The 17475-nt window shown below is 52.2% G+C and overlaps 1 protein-coding gene, 1 long non-coding RNA gene and 1 pseudogene across 3 annotated transcripts; all 3 read right to left on the bottom strand.

Annotated features, from left to right (window-relative positions):
* Positions 1-954: 954 nt before the first annotated feature.
* Positions 955-3464, bottom strand: LOC121498149. Of its 2 annotated transcripts, none has more exons than XM_041768191.1 (2): positions 3350-3464; positions 955-1873 (listed from the first exon to the last, which is right to left on the bottom strand). In XM_041768191.1, the coding sequence occupies exon 2, from the start codon at positions 1799-1801 to the stop codon at positions 977-979; it is 825 nt and encodes a 274-aa protein (XP_041624125.1). In that variant the 5' UTR covers positions 1802-1873; positions 3350-3464; the 3' UTR covers positions 955-976. The 2 variants fall into 2 exon arrangements, with proteins under 2 accessions (XP_041624125.1, XP_041624124.1); XM_041768190.1 differs by having other exon boundaries at positions 3405-3418.
* Positions 3465-4455: 991 nt separating this feature from the next.
* LOC121496691 lies at positions 4456-4841 on the bottom strand (annotated as a pseudogene).
* Positions 4842-15169: 10328 nt separating this feature from the next.
* Positions 15170-16914, bottom strand: LOC121498068. The gene is made up of 3 exons (XR_005989602.1): positions 16789-16914; positions 16496-16687; positions 15170-15401 (listed from the first exon to the last, which is right to left on the bottom strand). It is a non-coding gene; the product is annotated as an uncharacterized LOC121498068 (long non-coding RNA).
* Positions 16915-17475: the final 561 nt, after the last annotated feature.

Here is a 17475-nt window from a genome sequence, read left to right as displayed (position 1 = left end):
GACCTCCTCATTCTGACCCTCCTGGCCCTCATCCAGCCTGGATAGAACCATTCATTAGAGATTTCCCAGGAAGGGCAGTACCTCCAGTGGCAATGATCCCTGGTTGCCTCTCGCACTCGGCATCCTAAAGTTTTCCTCTACCTCCACCCTAAGCCTTGGTCATTAAAACCACATCTTTAAAAGAATATAAAGGGGCACCTGGGTGGCTCAGTGGTTGAGCATCTGCCTTTGGCTCAGATTGTGATCCTGGGGTCCTGGGATTGAGTCCCACATTGGGCTCCCAGCAGGGATCCTGCTTCTCCCTCTGCCTATGCCTCTGCCTCTCTCTGTGTCTCTCATGAATAAATAAATGAAATCTTTAAAAAATGATAAAATAAAAGAACATATAGAAAGCACTTAGAACAGCACCTGCCACATAGTAAGTGCTCTAGGAAGTTCTGCTATTACTATCGTCATTATTATTTCTGCTCACGATGAACAGTGCTGAAGTCAACATCAACAACAATCTCAAAATCAGAAGAGGATGAAGAGGGATTGGAAATGAATAGCTAGCCTATGTCTTCCCATGGGGAAACTCCCCGGTGACCCATTCAAGATATAAACCAGAGATTCCAAACCGAGGACTGTGTGCTTCACATTCCACCTGCAAGTATTTTTCTTGAGCCCACAGAGCACTATGACATTTTTGAATTTGTTGTTAGCATATAAAAATGAGATTCCTGGCTTCTCTTGAAAAAGCAACAACCCGTTGGAGAGCTGGGTTTAGACCAAGTATTTCCTCCCCACCCAGCCCGGCTCACCCGTTAGCTTTTACCTTCCTGGCTCTGTAGGTCCTCGAGTTCATAAACCTCCTGTCGAAACCATTGCCCCCCCCCCCAAACCTCCCCAACAGAGTCTTGGAAGGAACATTTTGCCACAGACAATTTATTTTCTACACCTGCAGCTTGATGGACATGTACCCATTTCATGGTCGATGTTACCACCAGCTACAGGGTTTAGAGATGGGCTCGGGGGCTCTCCAGCCCGAGCGGATTGCTTCCCAGAGCTTGGGCAGGCGACCTAAGGAAAAGATCCCGTTGCCGAACAAGGGGAGCTCGGGCAGCTTCATCCCGGGCCTCTGCGGTAGCACAGGTGTGAGGCTCCGGCTCTGAAGCCGGTGCGGGTAACTGGTGCCGGCAGGCTCATCCGTATACTGCAGCGTGTTGACACCCCTGGGGGAAGGCACCATGCAGGTGTTGGTGTAGTTGTCAGAGGCAGCCGTGCTGGTGATGGGACTGGAGTAACTGCGGGGGAAGGAGTGGTCTGGGTGGTCCAGGTGGATGGAGTTGGCCGCGCGTTCCAGGTAGTTGGCTGCAAGCCTTGGCAGGCTCAGTGATGACTTGGGACCGTTGGTACAGAAGGCATTGGTGGATCTGTCAAGGTAGTTGATGCCTCTGATGAGTTGGTCCAGGAAGGTGGGGCTGCAGGGGCCCGAGGGACGTTCTGTACAGAGCAGGCAATGGGGGCTGCCGCGGCAAGAGGGCCTTCTGGCCACCTTGGGGTGGTTTGCGAGGTGGCTCGTCTCCACGTACTTGGAGTTGTAGGGGCGGCCCATGCAGATATTCCTCACGGGAAGTCTGGGGGAGCTGGGGCCCTCCGATTGCTCCAAGGGGCCACTGCAGTTACTGAAATCCGAGCCACTGGGGGTGCGGGGACACTTGGGGCTATGGGGCCAGGCGGGAGTCTGGGCTGAGGAGGACAGGCTGTTGGGATGGCTCAAGCGGCTGCAAGCATTGGAACGGCTCCCTGGGCGTCCAGACATCGTCCCAGCTGGGCAGATGAGCTTCGTGGTGCCGACCTGCTCTGGGCTCACCCGGAGGCTGGCTACCTGGGCCTGGAGAAGACAGTTGGGTCGGCTCTCCATGGCTCCCTGCCCTCTCCCTGCACACTTTCTCCGCATGTGCTCCCTCTGCCTCCCCAAGACCATCCTCCTCCCTCTCCTCCTCCTCCTCCGAGGCCCAGGAATTTTCACACTGGAAAACAGACATCCTATTCTTCAGAAAGCAAGAGATGAGGGAGGCAAGACCCTTAGAACAACTGAGGCCAGAGGACGACCCTTAGGGACAAGCGAGGCAGTCTCCTTGTTCCTTGAACTCACACCCATATCCTGAAATTCCCATTTGCTTTTTAAGTAAAGACTCCAGGAGACCGCAAAATCCAAAGACTGAACCTCTAATGGGGAAATTCCAAGCACTGAGAGAGACCTTCTCTCCAGGTAATATTAAATAGCTAATCATCAACAACACAATGCACCTGATACTAAAAAAAAAAAAAAATGTGTCCTGGAAGTGATGTAACACTATATGCACTGTCGCCGCGCCTGGCACTTTGCTTGTGTCTTGCGTGTAATTGTTGCTATGAATCAAGGAGGTGGTCACTATTCTATTTCTGGTTGACAGATGGGGAAACTCAGTCTCAGAGAGATGATGTGACTTGCCTCAGATTCCACAGCTTATAAGTGGTGCGGCCAAGGTACTATCTTGGGTGTGTGTCTGATAACCCCTCAAAGACAAGGCTATGTTGGGGTGACTTCGGCCCCCCTCACAATCTCTTTAGGAAGGGTTCTCACCACATCTGCTCTGCCTGCTAGATGGGAGCACTAATGGGGAGAACCAGAGGGCAGGGGCACTTGCTAAACCCCAGCACTAAGTTGATCCTGACTTTAGGAATCCCAAATGAGGGGAGGGGGTAGTATGACAAGTCCACCAACGGGGCTGGAGTTGTAAGGTCACAGTCTTCCAGGATACCTGGTCTTGACCCTCTCTGGCAGTAGGGGGTCTCCTCATCCACTCCACAAGAGCAGGGGGCATTGGGATCCCTACTTGTTGTGGTCTGGATGTAGGCACTTCACTGAGATTAAGGCCTGGCCAGGCCCAGAAGATGCTCAGTCCATGTACCCCCATCTCCTGTCTCAGCCTGTCTCCCCTCCTTGTCCCCCTGTCCCTCGGTTCCTTAATACTCCCCTACCCCCAACCAGGAGGAAGGCTCCACTCTCTCTCCCCCAAGACTGCCAGCTTGATGCTAATTTCCCACTTCTGCCCAGTGAGGACAGAGCAGTATCTGAGCCTGTCCCACCCAGGAAGCAGCTGCCTGCCCCTCTTCCAGCCCACGGCCCTCAGCTGCCGTTGTCTTTTGGGTCTGAATCGAGTGGAATGTACAGACCCTTGGCTCTTCCCTTTCAGGTCCAACCCCACCCCGTCTCCTCCTCTGGAAATACAGGAGGTGGCTGAGGGCTGACCAGTACAGTGCCCGACCCCTCCCTCCGGCTGGCTGGGCCCCATCTGCCGCAAGGGCCCCCTCCCACGCTCACTGTGTCTTTAGGAGGTAGATGACTTAGCCCTCCTGTTGCTCTCCACTGGAGATACCTTCATGCCGCCACTCCAGACTGCTGGCCATGTCATAGAATCATGGAATCCTAGAGCTGGGAGGGGCCTCCAGAGGTCATCCTGGCCAGGCCCCTGCCTCAGGGCCAGCACCACATTAAGCCCTCCAGGACAGATGGGCCCTATTTTTAAAACGAGACTGGGGTGGATGTTTTCCTACATGTCTTGTTGTTTTTCTAGTGTTTAATTATGCTGAGAGTCAAGAAGTTTTATGCTGGCCCTGATATAACTCCCATTGGCCGTGGTCAGCATCAATCACTTCCCTTTTCCTACTGGCTCAGCAAACACTTATTGAGTCTCCCCAAAGTGCTAACCCTTGGAGTGACCCATTCTTGAGCATAACTGCTCTGTGTCTCCTGCCCGCTGAGGTCAGCGATCCAGCGTGGAGTATCTAGCACACGGCGGGCTCTGGCCAGAGCCTGAGGACTCCGGCCAGCAAATCTCAGGACCTCCATGGCCCACACCCAGCCCTGGTCCCTTGGGGGCATCCAGTACATTTTTGCCAAGAAAAGCCTCCCTCCATCCAGTCCTCTCAAATATTAAAAATACAGTTTTACTTTTTATTTTTGAAAAATCTTCAAACTTCCTGAGAACTCACAAGACAACAAATTCTGTAGTCTTTATCCAAATCCACAAATTATTAATGCTCTTGCCACGTTTATCACTGCATGTGCACACACACACACACATACACACAACTATTGTTTTGAGAGGACGTTGCAGACAACACCATCTTTTACCCCTGAACACCTGGGCATGGATCTCCTACATGCTGAGTAGACAGGGACATTTTCTTTTTTCTTTTTTCAAGTTTTAGATGTTTATTTATTTGTATAAACCCCAACACGATACATCAACATGATTTATTTCTTTTTTTTTTTTAATTTAAGACTTTATTTATTTATTTTCACGAGAGACACAGAGAGGCAGAGACATAGGCAGAGGGAGAAGCAGGCTCCTTGCGGGGAGCCCAGTGTGGGACTCCATCCCTAGACCCCGGGATCACACCCTGAGCCAAAGGCAGACACTCAACCACTGAACCACCCGGGCGTCTCCATCAACATGATTTCATGCATTAGAGGGGAAATACTTCCTGGATAAGTGGAAAATTGTGTGAATGATTCCTGGAGGACCTTCATTCTAAGTAGCTTTATAGTGAAACCTTTCATTTAGAAGTCTGGACCTTCTTTCTTTAGTTTGCTGTAATCTATCTTCACTGAGTAGAGCTTGTACTGATCATGGGGACCCAGTTTTTTCCAGGGTTCTGGGTAAATTCTTCCTATCCTAACTGACCTCTGGATCGAACAATGCCAAGCCCAAGACGTACAGCACTGCTCCAGTACCTTCCACACCAATAAATACAAAGAGGAGGATCGAGCTCGGATGCTTCATGGCCTGACCCAGGATCTGGCGTCACATGATTGTGCCAGGGGCCGCCGGTCCAAGAGAAGAACAGATCAAAGCTGGACACTAAGTAGTCCCTACACCAAGACTGAATGGACGTCTCGAACATGTTCTTACATCCCCATACTGCAGTGGCCAAATACAGGATGTTTGGCAGGGGTCGAGTACGACCATCTAATATACAGTCCACATTGACATTTCACCGATTGCCCCTGTGATGTTCCTCACGGCAACTCTTCATCCCACACCAGATCCAACCCAGGAGCACGCGTGGCCTTTGTCCTCAGGTGTCTGTGGTTTCCTTCACCCTTCCTTTGTCTTCCGTGACAGGGACACGTTTGAAGAGCATGGGCACGTTGTTCTGGAGAGGGTTCTCCGGTCTGGGTTTAATCTGATGTTTCTGAGTGATCAGACCCAAGATCATCGCGTGCTGTAACATGGAAGCCTCAGCCTGGGCCCTCCACAGCCCACAGCCACTAAGGGTGAAAGAAAGTCCTTTCTGCTTGGGGTGGGGTGGTTATAGTTGCTGAAACGGGGAGCCAAGAGGAAGGATCAGAGGGCCCCCAAGAAGGAGGAAGAGTGGGGAGCTCGGTGGACCAGGGAAGCGGTGTCAACAGTTCCCTTGTAGGGCGTCAGCCTGGCCTGGTTCTCCTCTGGCCTGGGGGCCGGGCAGGCAGGCAGGCAGCCAGCGAAGGGCTGGGCCTCTGCCGTCTGTCCTGAAGGTACCCAGGCATCGAGATCACTGGCCATTTCTGGCCTGGGCACTAAAAGCCTCTGGAAATAGCTCCAGGACAATTATTTTAGGAGGAATGTGCTATTCCTCCATCTTCCCAGAAAGCCAGGCTGTGTCCCAGAAGATCAAGACCGTCCCTCTCTGGCCTCCCCCAACTCCAGGGGCTCTCTAGGTATTCTGGGGGCCACAGAGGCCTCCAGAGCCAGAAGGGGCAAGGAGCCAAAAGTAGAGTCAAGGAGACTAAAAGCACTTTTCCCAGGTGGGGGTGGTGGGGGGGAGAAGGGGAGGTTCTGTTCTTAGATCCTGAGCTCTCAGAGCCCAGTCTTGAGTCATGCCGGCTGGTTAGGGGCCAGCTGACCCCAAGCATGAAGACACATGAGGAGGAGGGTATGGGGAAGCTGCCTGCCCTACCCCGTGCCCAGCCCCATTCCCAAGAAACTGATATGCATGGTGTACCTGCTAGGTGCCAGCACCTTCTACCCTCCCATTTAATCCTCACAGCGCCCCTAAGAAGTGGTAGTTGGTTTTCCCAATAAGGTCACTGAGACACAGAAAGGGCAAGGGACTTACCAAGCTCACCCCACATTCAAAATTAAAACCCAGGGTTCTGGCTCTATGCAGAGGGGGCTACTCCTCTCACTCAGTGAGGACACAGTAAGTGACTCTGTGAACTGAGTGGCACTGGGAGCGGTCCAACCTGGAGACACAGGCTGGTGGGCAGCTTTAGCTCTGTCCCCCGCCAAACCCCATCCTCCACCACCCAGCGAGCCCAGCTGCCTCTCCCTCTCTAGCACTGTAGGGATGAATGCCAGAGTCTCAGAATGTTCTGGGTGGGTGCCCTACACAGTCTCCAGCCACAGAAGCCTCTACCCTTGCTCCACCGGGTCCAGCTCCAACAGTGGATCCTTAGGTCCATTGCCAAAGCCAGCTGGGCTTTGCTTCATCCCTTGCCCCTCCCTCTCCCCTCACCCCCTGCATCCCACCCGGGCCGTTCAACCTATCCCCTCCTGTCCCCCACCATGTCCATTGGGAGCCCCTTCTCTATCCTAGGCATGAGGAGTTTCCTGAGGGCATCTCATTCCTTCGGGCTCTCCCAGAATGTAGGGAACAGCCTCCTTCTCCAGAGACCTTAGGACCCTGCCCCATTACCCTATATACTGTTTATTAACCACCCCCCACCCCTACACCTGCCACTCAGCAGCTGCTCTTCTCCCCTGTGGCCTGAAATGGTGTTCCCATGTCCTTTCTGTCACATGGCTCCTGGAAGCATCAAAGATAAGGAGCAAGCAGAGCTTGGCAGTCCCAAGCATGAGCTCAGCGGCTGCAAGCATGAGACCCCCACGTTAGTCCAGGGGACAGCGAGAGCCAAGGGCCATGAAACTTTCTTGGCTGTCCCACCCTGCCTGAGGACTTCTGTGCCCGGCCTCAGGCAACTATTAGCAGTGTGACTCACCTGAGTTCTTACCTGGCATGGGACCAGCTTGCCTGCAGGAATGAAAATCTCTGCTGGGCTGGGTTCTGGCCCTCCCCGTAGCTACAACAGCCTTTCACCCTCCCAAGCACAGTGAGTCACACACCCTCATTCCCCCAACACTCTCAAGGATAAAGGCCCTCTGCTCACCAGCTGCCAAAACAGCCTTCCCCGAGCCCACATGTGGCAGGTACAAGCCGGGACAGATTTGAGCTCAGAAGCACTGGGGCAGGTGTGGCTTGGCAGGAGCCCCAGCCAACAAGAACTTCCCTCCTGCCAAGCCACCTTAGAGATTTGGGTAGAGTAGCCAAGGTGGGAGGGCACAGGGCTCCTGTCATCAGGAAATTCCCTCCAGGGGAGGTGGGGACTATGGGCATCCGTAGGTTTATCAACCACCTTGCTGGGAGAAGACATAGGAAGTAGACAGCAAGTAACTGGCTCATGCTGCACCCTTGGGTGAGTGGTTTCACGTCTTCAAACCTCAGTCTGCCGGTCTGCAAAAGGGGCAAGGAAGGTACCCAGTGGACCCTGTAGACTGACTGTGTGAGAAATGCCCCCTCTGCTTGCAAGTACTGTGGAGCAGCAGGGGCATGCCGGAGTCAGCTCGTCCTGGCCCCTGAGAGCCAAGTTGTTCAATATTCTGGAATTTGATGAACAGGCTGCTAAACCCCAGGTAGCTTGAAATCAGCCATGGTGGGAATGTTCATATCGCAGGAATTGGCAGAGCAACAAATCAGGTGCATCTCTTTGTGTTTCTTTTCTGAGACCCAGTTCACCAGCATAGCATTGGCAGCTGTGCGACTGTGGCCAAGTGACTGAACCTTTGTGAACTTCTGTTTCCTTATCCATAAAACCATCATAATAATGGCCTGCGTGTATCTAGTCCTCACTGCGTCCCAGCTGCCGTATGTCTGTGTCACTTTCTGTGTCAACTTGGTTGGGTCACCTTGATGGGTGTGCCTGCGTGTCTGGTTAAACCTTATTTCTGGGTGTGTCTGTGAAGATGTTTCTGGAAGAGGGTAGTATTTGAATTGGTGGGCTGAGGAAAGCAGACCCCAGCGTGGGTCAGCATTACCCAACTCGCTGAAGGCCAAAATAGAACAAAAAGGTTGAATTTGTTCTCTGGAGGCCCTGAGTCTGGCCATCACCCCAACATCAGACCTCCTGGTCCTAGACCTCCAGACCTGGACTGACATCTACACAACTAGGTGTCTGGTTCTCAATCCTTTGAACCACACCGCCTGCTTTCCTGGGCCTTAGCCTCATAATGCGTGAGCCAACACCTGACAATAAATGTCTTCATGTAGACAGACGATAGATAGATGATTGATTGATATGCACACGTATCTATAGACTGAATATACATCTATATATACTAAAAGTTTGTGTTCCCTCAAAATTCCTCGGTTGAAACCTAGCCCCCAATGCAGTGGTTAAGGGGGGGGGGGTTGGGGTCTTGGGGAGGTGAGCAGGTCACGAGAGTGGAGCCCTCCTGGAATTAGCACCTCAGAGAGCATCCCCATCCCTTCCTTCACATGAGGACACAGCAAGAAAGTGCTTCTGTGCCCCAGGAAGCGGGCTCTTACCGGACACTGAGGCTGCCAACGCCTTGATCTTAGACTCCCAGGCTTCAGCACCGTGAGAAATAAAGGGGTGTTATTTCAAGGCCCCCCAGTCTGTGGCATTTTGGTATCACAACCTGAACCCAGGCTAAGACATCTCTCTATTTCTCACTGCTTCTGTTTCTCTGGAGAAGCTGCCTACTGTACGGCGCTAAGCGCTCTGGGCGCACGCACTCTTGTGTCACCCGTTCCAACCTTACGCGGTAGATATGACTAGCACCCCCATTTTTCACATGAGACTCTGAAGGGCAGAGGTGAAGTAACGCACCTAAAGGAACACGGACAAGGTTAGGAACCCAAGCAATCTGCCTGCCAATCGCAGTACCTACCACCGCTCGGGCTGTCACCGCTTTGTCATTTGTGAAGCATCTACTGAGTGGAGACGCTGTGCTGAGTGTTTTCCACATGTAACGGGTCCACCCCCAAGCCGTCCGGCCTTCTGGGGTTCCTTTTCCTTTATTTTTTTAAAAAGATTTTATTTATTTATTAATGAGAGACACAAACAGAGAGAGAGAGGCAGAGACACAGGCAGAGGGAGAAGCAGGCTCCACGCAGGGAGCCCGACGTGGGACTCGATCCTGGGTCTCCGAGATCACACCCTGGGCTGAAGGCAGACGCTCAACCACTGAGCCACCCAGGCTGCCCCTTTTCCTTAAGTAATCAAGTAAGGCAGCTCAGAGGTGCCTGGGTGGCTCAGTCCATTAAGCATCTGTTTTCGGCTCAGGTCAGGATCTCAGGGTCCTGGGATCGAGCCCCACGTCGGGCTCCCTGATGAGCAGGGAACCTGCTTCTCCCTCTGTTCCCCGCCCCCCATTCATGCTCTCTCTCTCTCTCTCAAATGAATAAATAAGATCTTTTAAAAAATGAAAATAAAACAAATACAGCAGAGCAGCCCCGATGGCCTGGCGGTTTGGCGCCACCTTTGGCCCAGGGCGTGATCCTGGAGACCCAGGATCGAGTCCCACGTCGGGCTCCCTGCATGGAGCCTGCTTCTCCCTCTGCCTGTGCCTCTGCCTCTCTCTCTCTGTGTCTCTCATGAATAAATAAATAATCTTAAAAAACAAAACAAAACACCCAGCAGCCCAAGCCTCCGTTCCGTGTGCTGTGGGAAGTTCGGAACCTCGCCCACTTTTTCGGAGGAAGCCCAGGGGGCTGTTGAGGTCTCTCGTCCCCACTCACTCTGGGTCCCTGCTCCTGGACCAGTTCTCAGACCCCTCTTGCTGCCTCCCCTTCTGTGACTGTCGCCTTCTCTCGGGGGCACCCCCCTCCCTGCACCTGGCCACCATGACCAGGCCACCATGACCACTAGTCCCTTCTCAGTGGTGCCTCAAACCACCACAGACACGCGGCTATTGTACATGACAGACTTTCCCAAAGGCACAGGGTGACAGAGGGGTGACAACGCCGCACAAGACGACAAGCAGCCCACCTGGAATAAGTGGAGATGACTCAGTTCATGTGTCTTGGCCTCCTCTCTCCTCAGGCTCAGGCCTCCCGCCATGAAGCTGGCAGGAGACCCTGCTCCATCTCGCCTCCTCCCCCTACCCCCATTCTGGGGCATCTCCCCCCTCAGGCTGTGCGTGGTGGGGTTGACATTTCCAGTTCTTGGCTGTACCCTGCAAAGCTGCTGCCTAGGTTCTCAGCGGAGGGGGGGTCACCTTCCATTTGAAGGGGTTTCCTCCTCCTGCCCCCACTGAGACGTGGGAAGCAGCTGCTGACAATTTCTCGCTTCCTGTAAATCTGCTTTAGATCACTTAGATCCTTTCAATTACAGAGTGAGGTAAAAGCCTTGTGTTCCCAGAGAACAACTTCCCAGGGAGAGTCTGGCTGGTGCTGGCCCTACCAGCTGTAGGACCTCGGGCAGCTTCCTTCTCTTATCTGAGCCTCAAATTCCTCATCTGTAAACTGAAGATAATAAGAACACCTGCCCTACAAGGCTGATCCCTTGGTATGTTGTCAACTCTCAATAAATACTGGCTGTTCATTATTTGACAGATGAGGAAATTGGGTTCTAGGCCGGGCTATGTTATTAACTTGCTGCATGGCCCGGGCCTCCGTTTGCTCAACTGCAGAAGTCTCCAGAAGGGGCTGCTGAATGGCCATTCCAGACCCGCCGTTCTCATGAACCGTATCTGCGCCTCTTTACATCACGCACCCGTGTAGCTCTTCAACTGGCGGCTCACTTGAATTCTTTACATACTAAATTGGTAACCATGAGTCGTGTTTTTCTGAGTTCTGCAAGACGTTCTAGCAAATTATCAACCCAAGGAGGGAGTGGTGGGATTTGTGTCTGAAGTGGGGACAGTCACATGGACGGAGCCCTTTAACTTGTGGGGTCTGACACTAGTACTGGATAGACAGTGCCAGCATTGAATCAACTTGTTGGCAACTCAGCAGGTCTCAGAGAATTGGCTGGTGTCAGAAAACACCTCAGAGCTTCTGTTTCAAGAAGCTCTTACGTGGAGCCTGCAAAAGAAACATGTCCCAGGAAGCAAGGAGAGCAATTGATTCAGGCTGGGAGGGGAGGCGCCCGTGGTCACTGGGAACATGTGACAGAGCTTGATGCTGAATTTCTGAGGGGCGTGGTACTATTCTTTCTTTTTTTTAATTTTAATTTTATTTTTTTTAAGATTTTATTTATTTATTCATGAGAGAACAGAGAGAGAGAGAGAGAGAGAGAGAGGCAGAGACACAGGCAGAGGGAGAAGCAGGCTCCATGCAGGGTGGCCGATGCGGGACTTGATTCTGGGACTCCAGGATCACGCCCTGGGCTGAAAGCTGGCATTTTAACTCCTGAGCCACCCAGGTGTCCCTCTTTTAATTTAAAAAAATATTTTATTTATTTGACACAGAGAGAGCACAAGCAGGGGGAGTGACGGAGGGAAAGGGAGAAGCAGACTCCCTGCTGAACAAGGATCCCCACCTGGGGCTCGATCCCAGGACCCAAATCATGACCTGAACCAAAGGTAACTGCTTAACCGACTGAGCCACCCAGGCGCCCTCCTTCTCCTCCTTCTCCTCCTTCTCCTCCTTCTCCTCCTTCTCCTCCTTCTCCTCCTTCTCCTCCTTCTCCTCCTTCTCCTCCTTCTCCTCCTTCTCCTCCTTCTCCTCCCTCTCCTCCCTCTCCTCCCTCTCCTCCCCCTCCACCTCCTCCACCTCCTCCTCCTCCCCCTCCCCCTCTCCCTCCCTCTTCTTCTAAAATATTTTATTTTTGGGAATCCCTGGGTGGCTCAGCGGTTTAGCACCTGCCTTCAGCCGGGGGCGTGATCCTGGAGTCCCGGGATCGAGTCCCGCATTGGGTTCCCAGCATGGAGCCTGCTTCTCTCTCTGCCTGTGTCTCTGCCTCTGTCTGTGTGTGTCTCTCATGAACAAATAAACAAAATCTTAAAAATAAATAAATAAAATATTTTATTTTTAAGTAATCTCCATACATTGGGCTTAAACTCGCAACCCCTAGATCAAGAGTCACATGCTTTACCTACTGAGCCAGCCAGGTGCCTTTCCTGAAACTTTTTTGTATACCTGAAATATTTCACAATCATCAACTTGAAAAACAAATAAAACAAAAAGTGGAGGTGGGATGCAGTAGAAAGAGCTTACACCGAGTCTGGAGTCCTGGGCCTCAGTTTCCGTTATGTCATTGGGCCACTCTGTGACCTGAGCAAGTCACTGCCCTTCTCTGGGCCACATGGGCCAGTCTCCTTTACTTTGATCCAAACATGTATTGAGTGTCTATTTGGTGCTTATCTATTTATACCTCTGACATCCCAAGCAGACCCTGGGCCCCTGAAAGTTAGGGTCTGTCTCTCATCCCTGTCTCCCAGTGACCAGCATGGGCCCTAGTGCTTAGCAGGTTTTTGGAAAAAAGGGAGGTAGGGAAGGAGGGAGGGAGGGAGGGAGGGAGGAAGGAAGGAAGGAAGGAAGGAAGGAAGGAAGGAAGGAAGGAAGGAAGATGAAAGAATGCCAGGCCATGTCTTGGAATAGTTGGAACATCTCTGCCCCTGACAGGTATGGAGTCTGAGGCTGAGGTCCTGGTTGGGCATCCTGATGTGTCCTCAGGACTAGAGCTCACTTAGTGGCAATCCTCCTGCCTGTACCCTTGGGTTGCTTGTGCTTGGGGTGGGAAGTGGAGGAGGCTGTAGGAGCAGGAGGAGATCCAGTTCAGAGACCAGAAGGCCTCTCCCTCCTACTACAGAGACCCTACCAAGGCTGGCTTAGAGCTTTGACCTTTGACCCAACCAGGAGGGCACCAGGAAAGATTGGAAGGTGGGAAACCTCCCCTAGGTTGGCCTGGGCCTAAGCACCTACCAGGCATGGACCAAGCTCTGAGCCCAGTGGGCCAGAGCCCTCCTTCCTTGTCTAGCCCAGCAGAGTTGAACTGCTCTGCTCCAGCTCCTTGGCACTTTTTTTTGTCCCTGAGATCACTGCCACCAGTTTAGTAAAAACCCAAGGAGCCTGCTTGACAGGGAGGGCAGCTGGGATCAGGAGACCTGGGTTCGATTCCCACCTCTGTCTCTCAGAGGCTAAGTAAGCGTGGACACTTTACCTTGCCTCCCTGAGCTCCTTCTTCATATTTCGTGCTCAGAGTTGTTGTGAAGATTGAAACAGAGAAGGTCTCATACCATATTCAAGAGCTCAAAAATAAGCTCGCAGATACAGTTGAAGTCACATGAAGACCTTGCCAACATTGCTCCTTCCCGTCTGGGAGGGTGCCACCATCCTGATCTCTGACTGATCATTGCTCTCCCCATTTATTCTGTTCCTACACGTTGCCATATGGCATATCATCGATTCGCATGCTTTCAAATGCTATATATATTATGGTGTACTGAATGCATTATTCTATAATTTGCTTTTTTATTCAATGAAATGCTTTTGAGATCTATCCATGTGGGCACATGTAGCTCCAGTTCAATCACTTTCACTCTTTAGTATTGCACTCTACAAATATACCACAATTCATCCACTCTCCTGTCAGGATACATTTAGGTTGTTTCCAGTTATATTTTATTTTGAGCAACACTGCCACAGATAACCTTGTACATGTTTAAAAAATGAATTAAGCAAAGATGAGTGTTTCAAGGAGCTCACATGCATTAACCAGTGGTGCTCACTATTCATTTTGATGACCCAAGTCAAGTATTTTCTGAACCCAAGTCAAGACAAGAGGGCAGATCATTTGAGGTTGGGACTCTCTGGAATGCAAGAGTAATAATTGACACCTTCTTTCTGTTCAATGCTTCCTATATGTCAAGCCCTGTGCTATGTGGGTTTTTTTGTTATATTTTGTTTTGTTTTGTTTTGCTGAAATGCTGACTAAAATCCTGGGAGGGAGTGACTGGTACTACCCTGGCTGAGGACATTGAGGTGTAGAGAGATTAGGTCTCCTGGCCAAGGTCACACAGCAATGGTTGAGCTTGAATTCAAACCAAACCTGGGTCTCTCTGACTTCACACATATTTTAACCAGACCAGAGAGGTCCCCCGTAGCATCTCCCAGAGCTGTGGGAGCATAAAGGCAAGAAGAACAGACCCTCACTGAGGGTTCTGAGAGGACTTCCTGGAGAAGGTGCCAACTCCAATTGGCCTGAAAAGATGGGGGGAACATTGTGGTGGGCAGCAATGGGGGACCTGTGGGAGAAGAGACATTTCAGACCAAAGCACCGAGGTAGGCAGGTCAGCACTATACCCCTTCACTCACCACCTTGACTCCCACCTTCTTTGCATGTCTGTCTCCCCCGAGTCTACCATCATCTGTCTGCTTTTCACCTTTCTTCCTGATTCTCCCCTTCTTTACCTTTTTCTCTTGAGTCATCCTTTCTCTCTATTCTCCCAGTCATCCATCCATCCGTTTATTCATCTATTCATCTAACATGAAATAAGCACCGATGTCGGACCAGGACATTGGAGCCTGGGTGATGTGGTCCCTAGCATTGGTGGCAAGTGCATCCATCACACTCAGCTCAACTCCCATGAGGATCCCCTGAGACCTACCTTCTCCCTCAAACACACCCAGAGACAAACCCTTACACAAACCAAGGAACCTGCTAGGAAAAAAAAAAAAAAAAAAAAATCTGAAACACTATTATGGCTCTTGGGCATCCCCTGCTGGTAATTTGAGAGATTACACCTTGGACTGGAGAATACCAAAGGGCCGCCTAGGAGGGGCTGCTGGGGCTCCCCTCACTTCTCTCCAGCAATTCTTCCTTAGGTGGGGCTCCTGAGGGTGGGCTTCTGATCAGAAATGTCTGATCTTTGCCCGGCCCAAGCCTAAGATCAGAGTAAGGAGCAGAGAGAGATTGTTATGAATGGAGTGTTTCTGTCCCCCCCACAAATGTGTATGTTGAAAACCTAACCCCCAGTGTGAGGCTATTAGAAAGTGGAGCCTTTGAGAGGCCACGAGGTCATGAGGGTAGAGCTCTTAAAAATGGGACTGGTGCTCTTTTTTTTTTTTTAAGATTTTATTTATTCATGAGAGACACAGAGAAAAAGAGACAGAGACACTGGCAGAGGGAGAAGCAGGCTCCATGCAGGAAGCCTGACGTGGGACTCGACCCCGGGTCCCCAGGATCAGGTCCTGGGGTGAAGGCAGCGCCAAACCACTGAGCCACCCAGGCTGCCTCGGACTGGTGCTCTTATAAGAAGACACATGGCAGCTTCCTGCCACGTGAGGCTGCGAGACGGCCGTCTGCACACTATGACACCGGATCTGCTGTCTCCTTGATCTTGGACTCCCCAGCCTCCAGAACTCTGAGAAATAAATATTTGTTGTTGAAGCCACTGACTCTATGGTATTTTGTTACAGCATCTCAAGCCGATTAAGGCCGGGATGTTTGTTTTAACATAGAGAAGGTGTCTACTCTGTAGCATGCACGTGAATCACGTATGTGTGTGCTCTGGTGTGTGCGGAGGTGGGGGGGGGTGTATGTGCTCAAATTCTGAGCACGTGCTTGCACACCATGCCCCAGGTGTGATGAAGTTGTGTGCATGAGTAATCCAAACCCGTGCACACTTGGTGCTGTCTGGGGATGCAGGTAGGAAGACCCATGGGCAGGCTCCTCACATGTAGATGGGACGGACGGCTCTGAGGCATTGGCTCCCAGAGTTCCCTATGGGATCGGGCCTCAGTTGTCCACTACCACACCTTGTCTAGGCCTCCTTCCCTGTCGCACTTCCCTGCTCCTGACACGTGCTTCTCAGGATCACCTCCTCAATCAACTACCTACACCCACATTCTTATCTCAAGACCTGCTCCTGGGACAGCTGCAGAGGAGAGGCCAGTGCGCCGAGGTGGGCCGAGTGCAAGGCAGTAAGTGCCCGTGTCTGCTGTGTCATCGCTGTGCCACTGAGTTAACCGACTGGTCCCACCCCCACCACCCATTCTGGTTAGGTGAGAAGAGCCTTACATTTAAGTCATTTTGATTGATTGATTGATTGATTGATTGATTGATTGACTGAAGGGGGAGGGGCAGAGACAGAGGGAGAGAGAAGCCTAAACAGGCTCCACACCCAGCACGGCCTGATGCAGGGCTCGATCTCATGACCCTGAGATCCCGACCTGCACTGAAACCAAGAGTCGGATGCTTAACCGACTGAGCGACCATCTGCTGCTTGTGGCTGGAAGCCTTCTGAGAATATGTTCTCTTCAGGGGTGTATTCCATGGAAGGGCGGGCGGGCAACCAGGTGAGGACGAGCCCAGCGGGTGCGGCCCTGCCGAGTGCATGTGTGTGCACACGTGGTGGCTGCATCTGCACACCATATGCACCGAGCCAGTGCCTGCCCTGTGCAGGTCCCTGTGTCGTGGCTGTGTATCTGGGACACTGAATTGGGTCGCCTGGCATACTTGTGCATGTCCTGCGTGGTTCTCCCGTGAGTCTCAGGCTTCGTCTTTCTTGAGCACTTCCCTTGTCCTTGGCCATCTGCTTACCCACGGCCACCATCCTGGTTACCCGGACAACCTCTGCAGCACCCCAGCGAGGCTCTCAGAAGGCATTCTTGTTCTTTAGACTATTTTCCACTCAGCAGTCGGGAAGACCTAGTTTGAAAGCATACATTAGGTCATGTTCTCTCATTGAAAACTCTTCAAGGGCCCCTGGGGCTCCGAGGTGCCTGCCCTACAGAGGCCTCCAGTCCTACCTCTCTCCTCCCCTTCCATGGAAGCTCTGGCCTTGGGTTTATTTCTCAGCATTGAGGTTGGGGGGGGGCGGTTTCAGGGAGGTGGGAACTGACTCCTATGGGCTGGATTTCCCAGGTACCATGACAGCTGGTCTCCAGCTGCGTTCAGCCAATGGGTTGGAGGCACTGGTGGGAGGCAGGAAGGCTGGAGGAAGAGAAAAACGAGGCTAGTGTCTCCCTACACCTCCTCCATGGCTCCCACTGGACGGGCCTGGGCTGGGCCCCGCTTTTGCTTGTTGCTCTGGCTCCTGCCCTCCTGCCAACAGCACCCCCTTCCTCTATCCCTCCATCCCGGGAGTAGCTCAGCTAGTCTCTGGGTTCCTCCACCTTTCCTGCTGGCTTCTCAGCACTTCCGTCCCCTGGGGAGCCAATTCCCTGAATTAAATTGAGATTCCTGTTTTCTGGCTTGGCACTGACAGCCATGTGACATCCAGCCCCAGGAGGCAGCCAGCAGCGGGGGGTCAGGCGGAGCCACCGAAACCCCCTGCTCACCTGGCCTCTGGACTTGAAGTCAAGTCCTGGGAGAGGGGACCTGTCCTCACTGTTTCCCTTAGGCGGGGTTTCTTGCCGCTCACATCTGAAAACGTTTGTGGTATTTGGTGCCAGAGACCTGTAGCTGCCCCCAATACCCATACTTCCTTTCTTTTA

The sequence above is a fragment of the Vulpes lagopus genome, chromosome 8, assembly GCF_018345385.1.
Source record: "Vulpes lagopus strain Blue_001 chromosome 8, ASM1834538v1, whole genome shotgun sequence".
NCBI lineage: Eukaryota > Metazoa > Chordata > Mammalia > Carnivora > Canidae > Vulpes > Vulpes lagopus.
The sequence above is the reverse complement of the archived record's forward strand: the minus strand, read 5'-3'. Positions and strand labels throughout refer to the sequence as shown.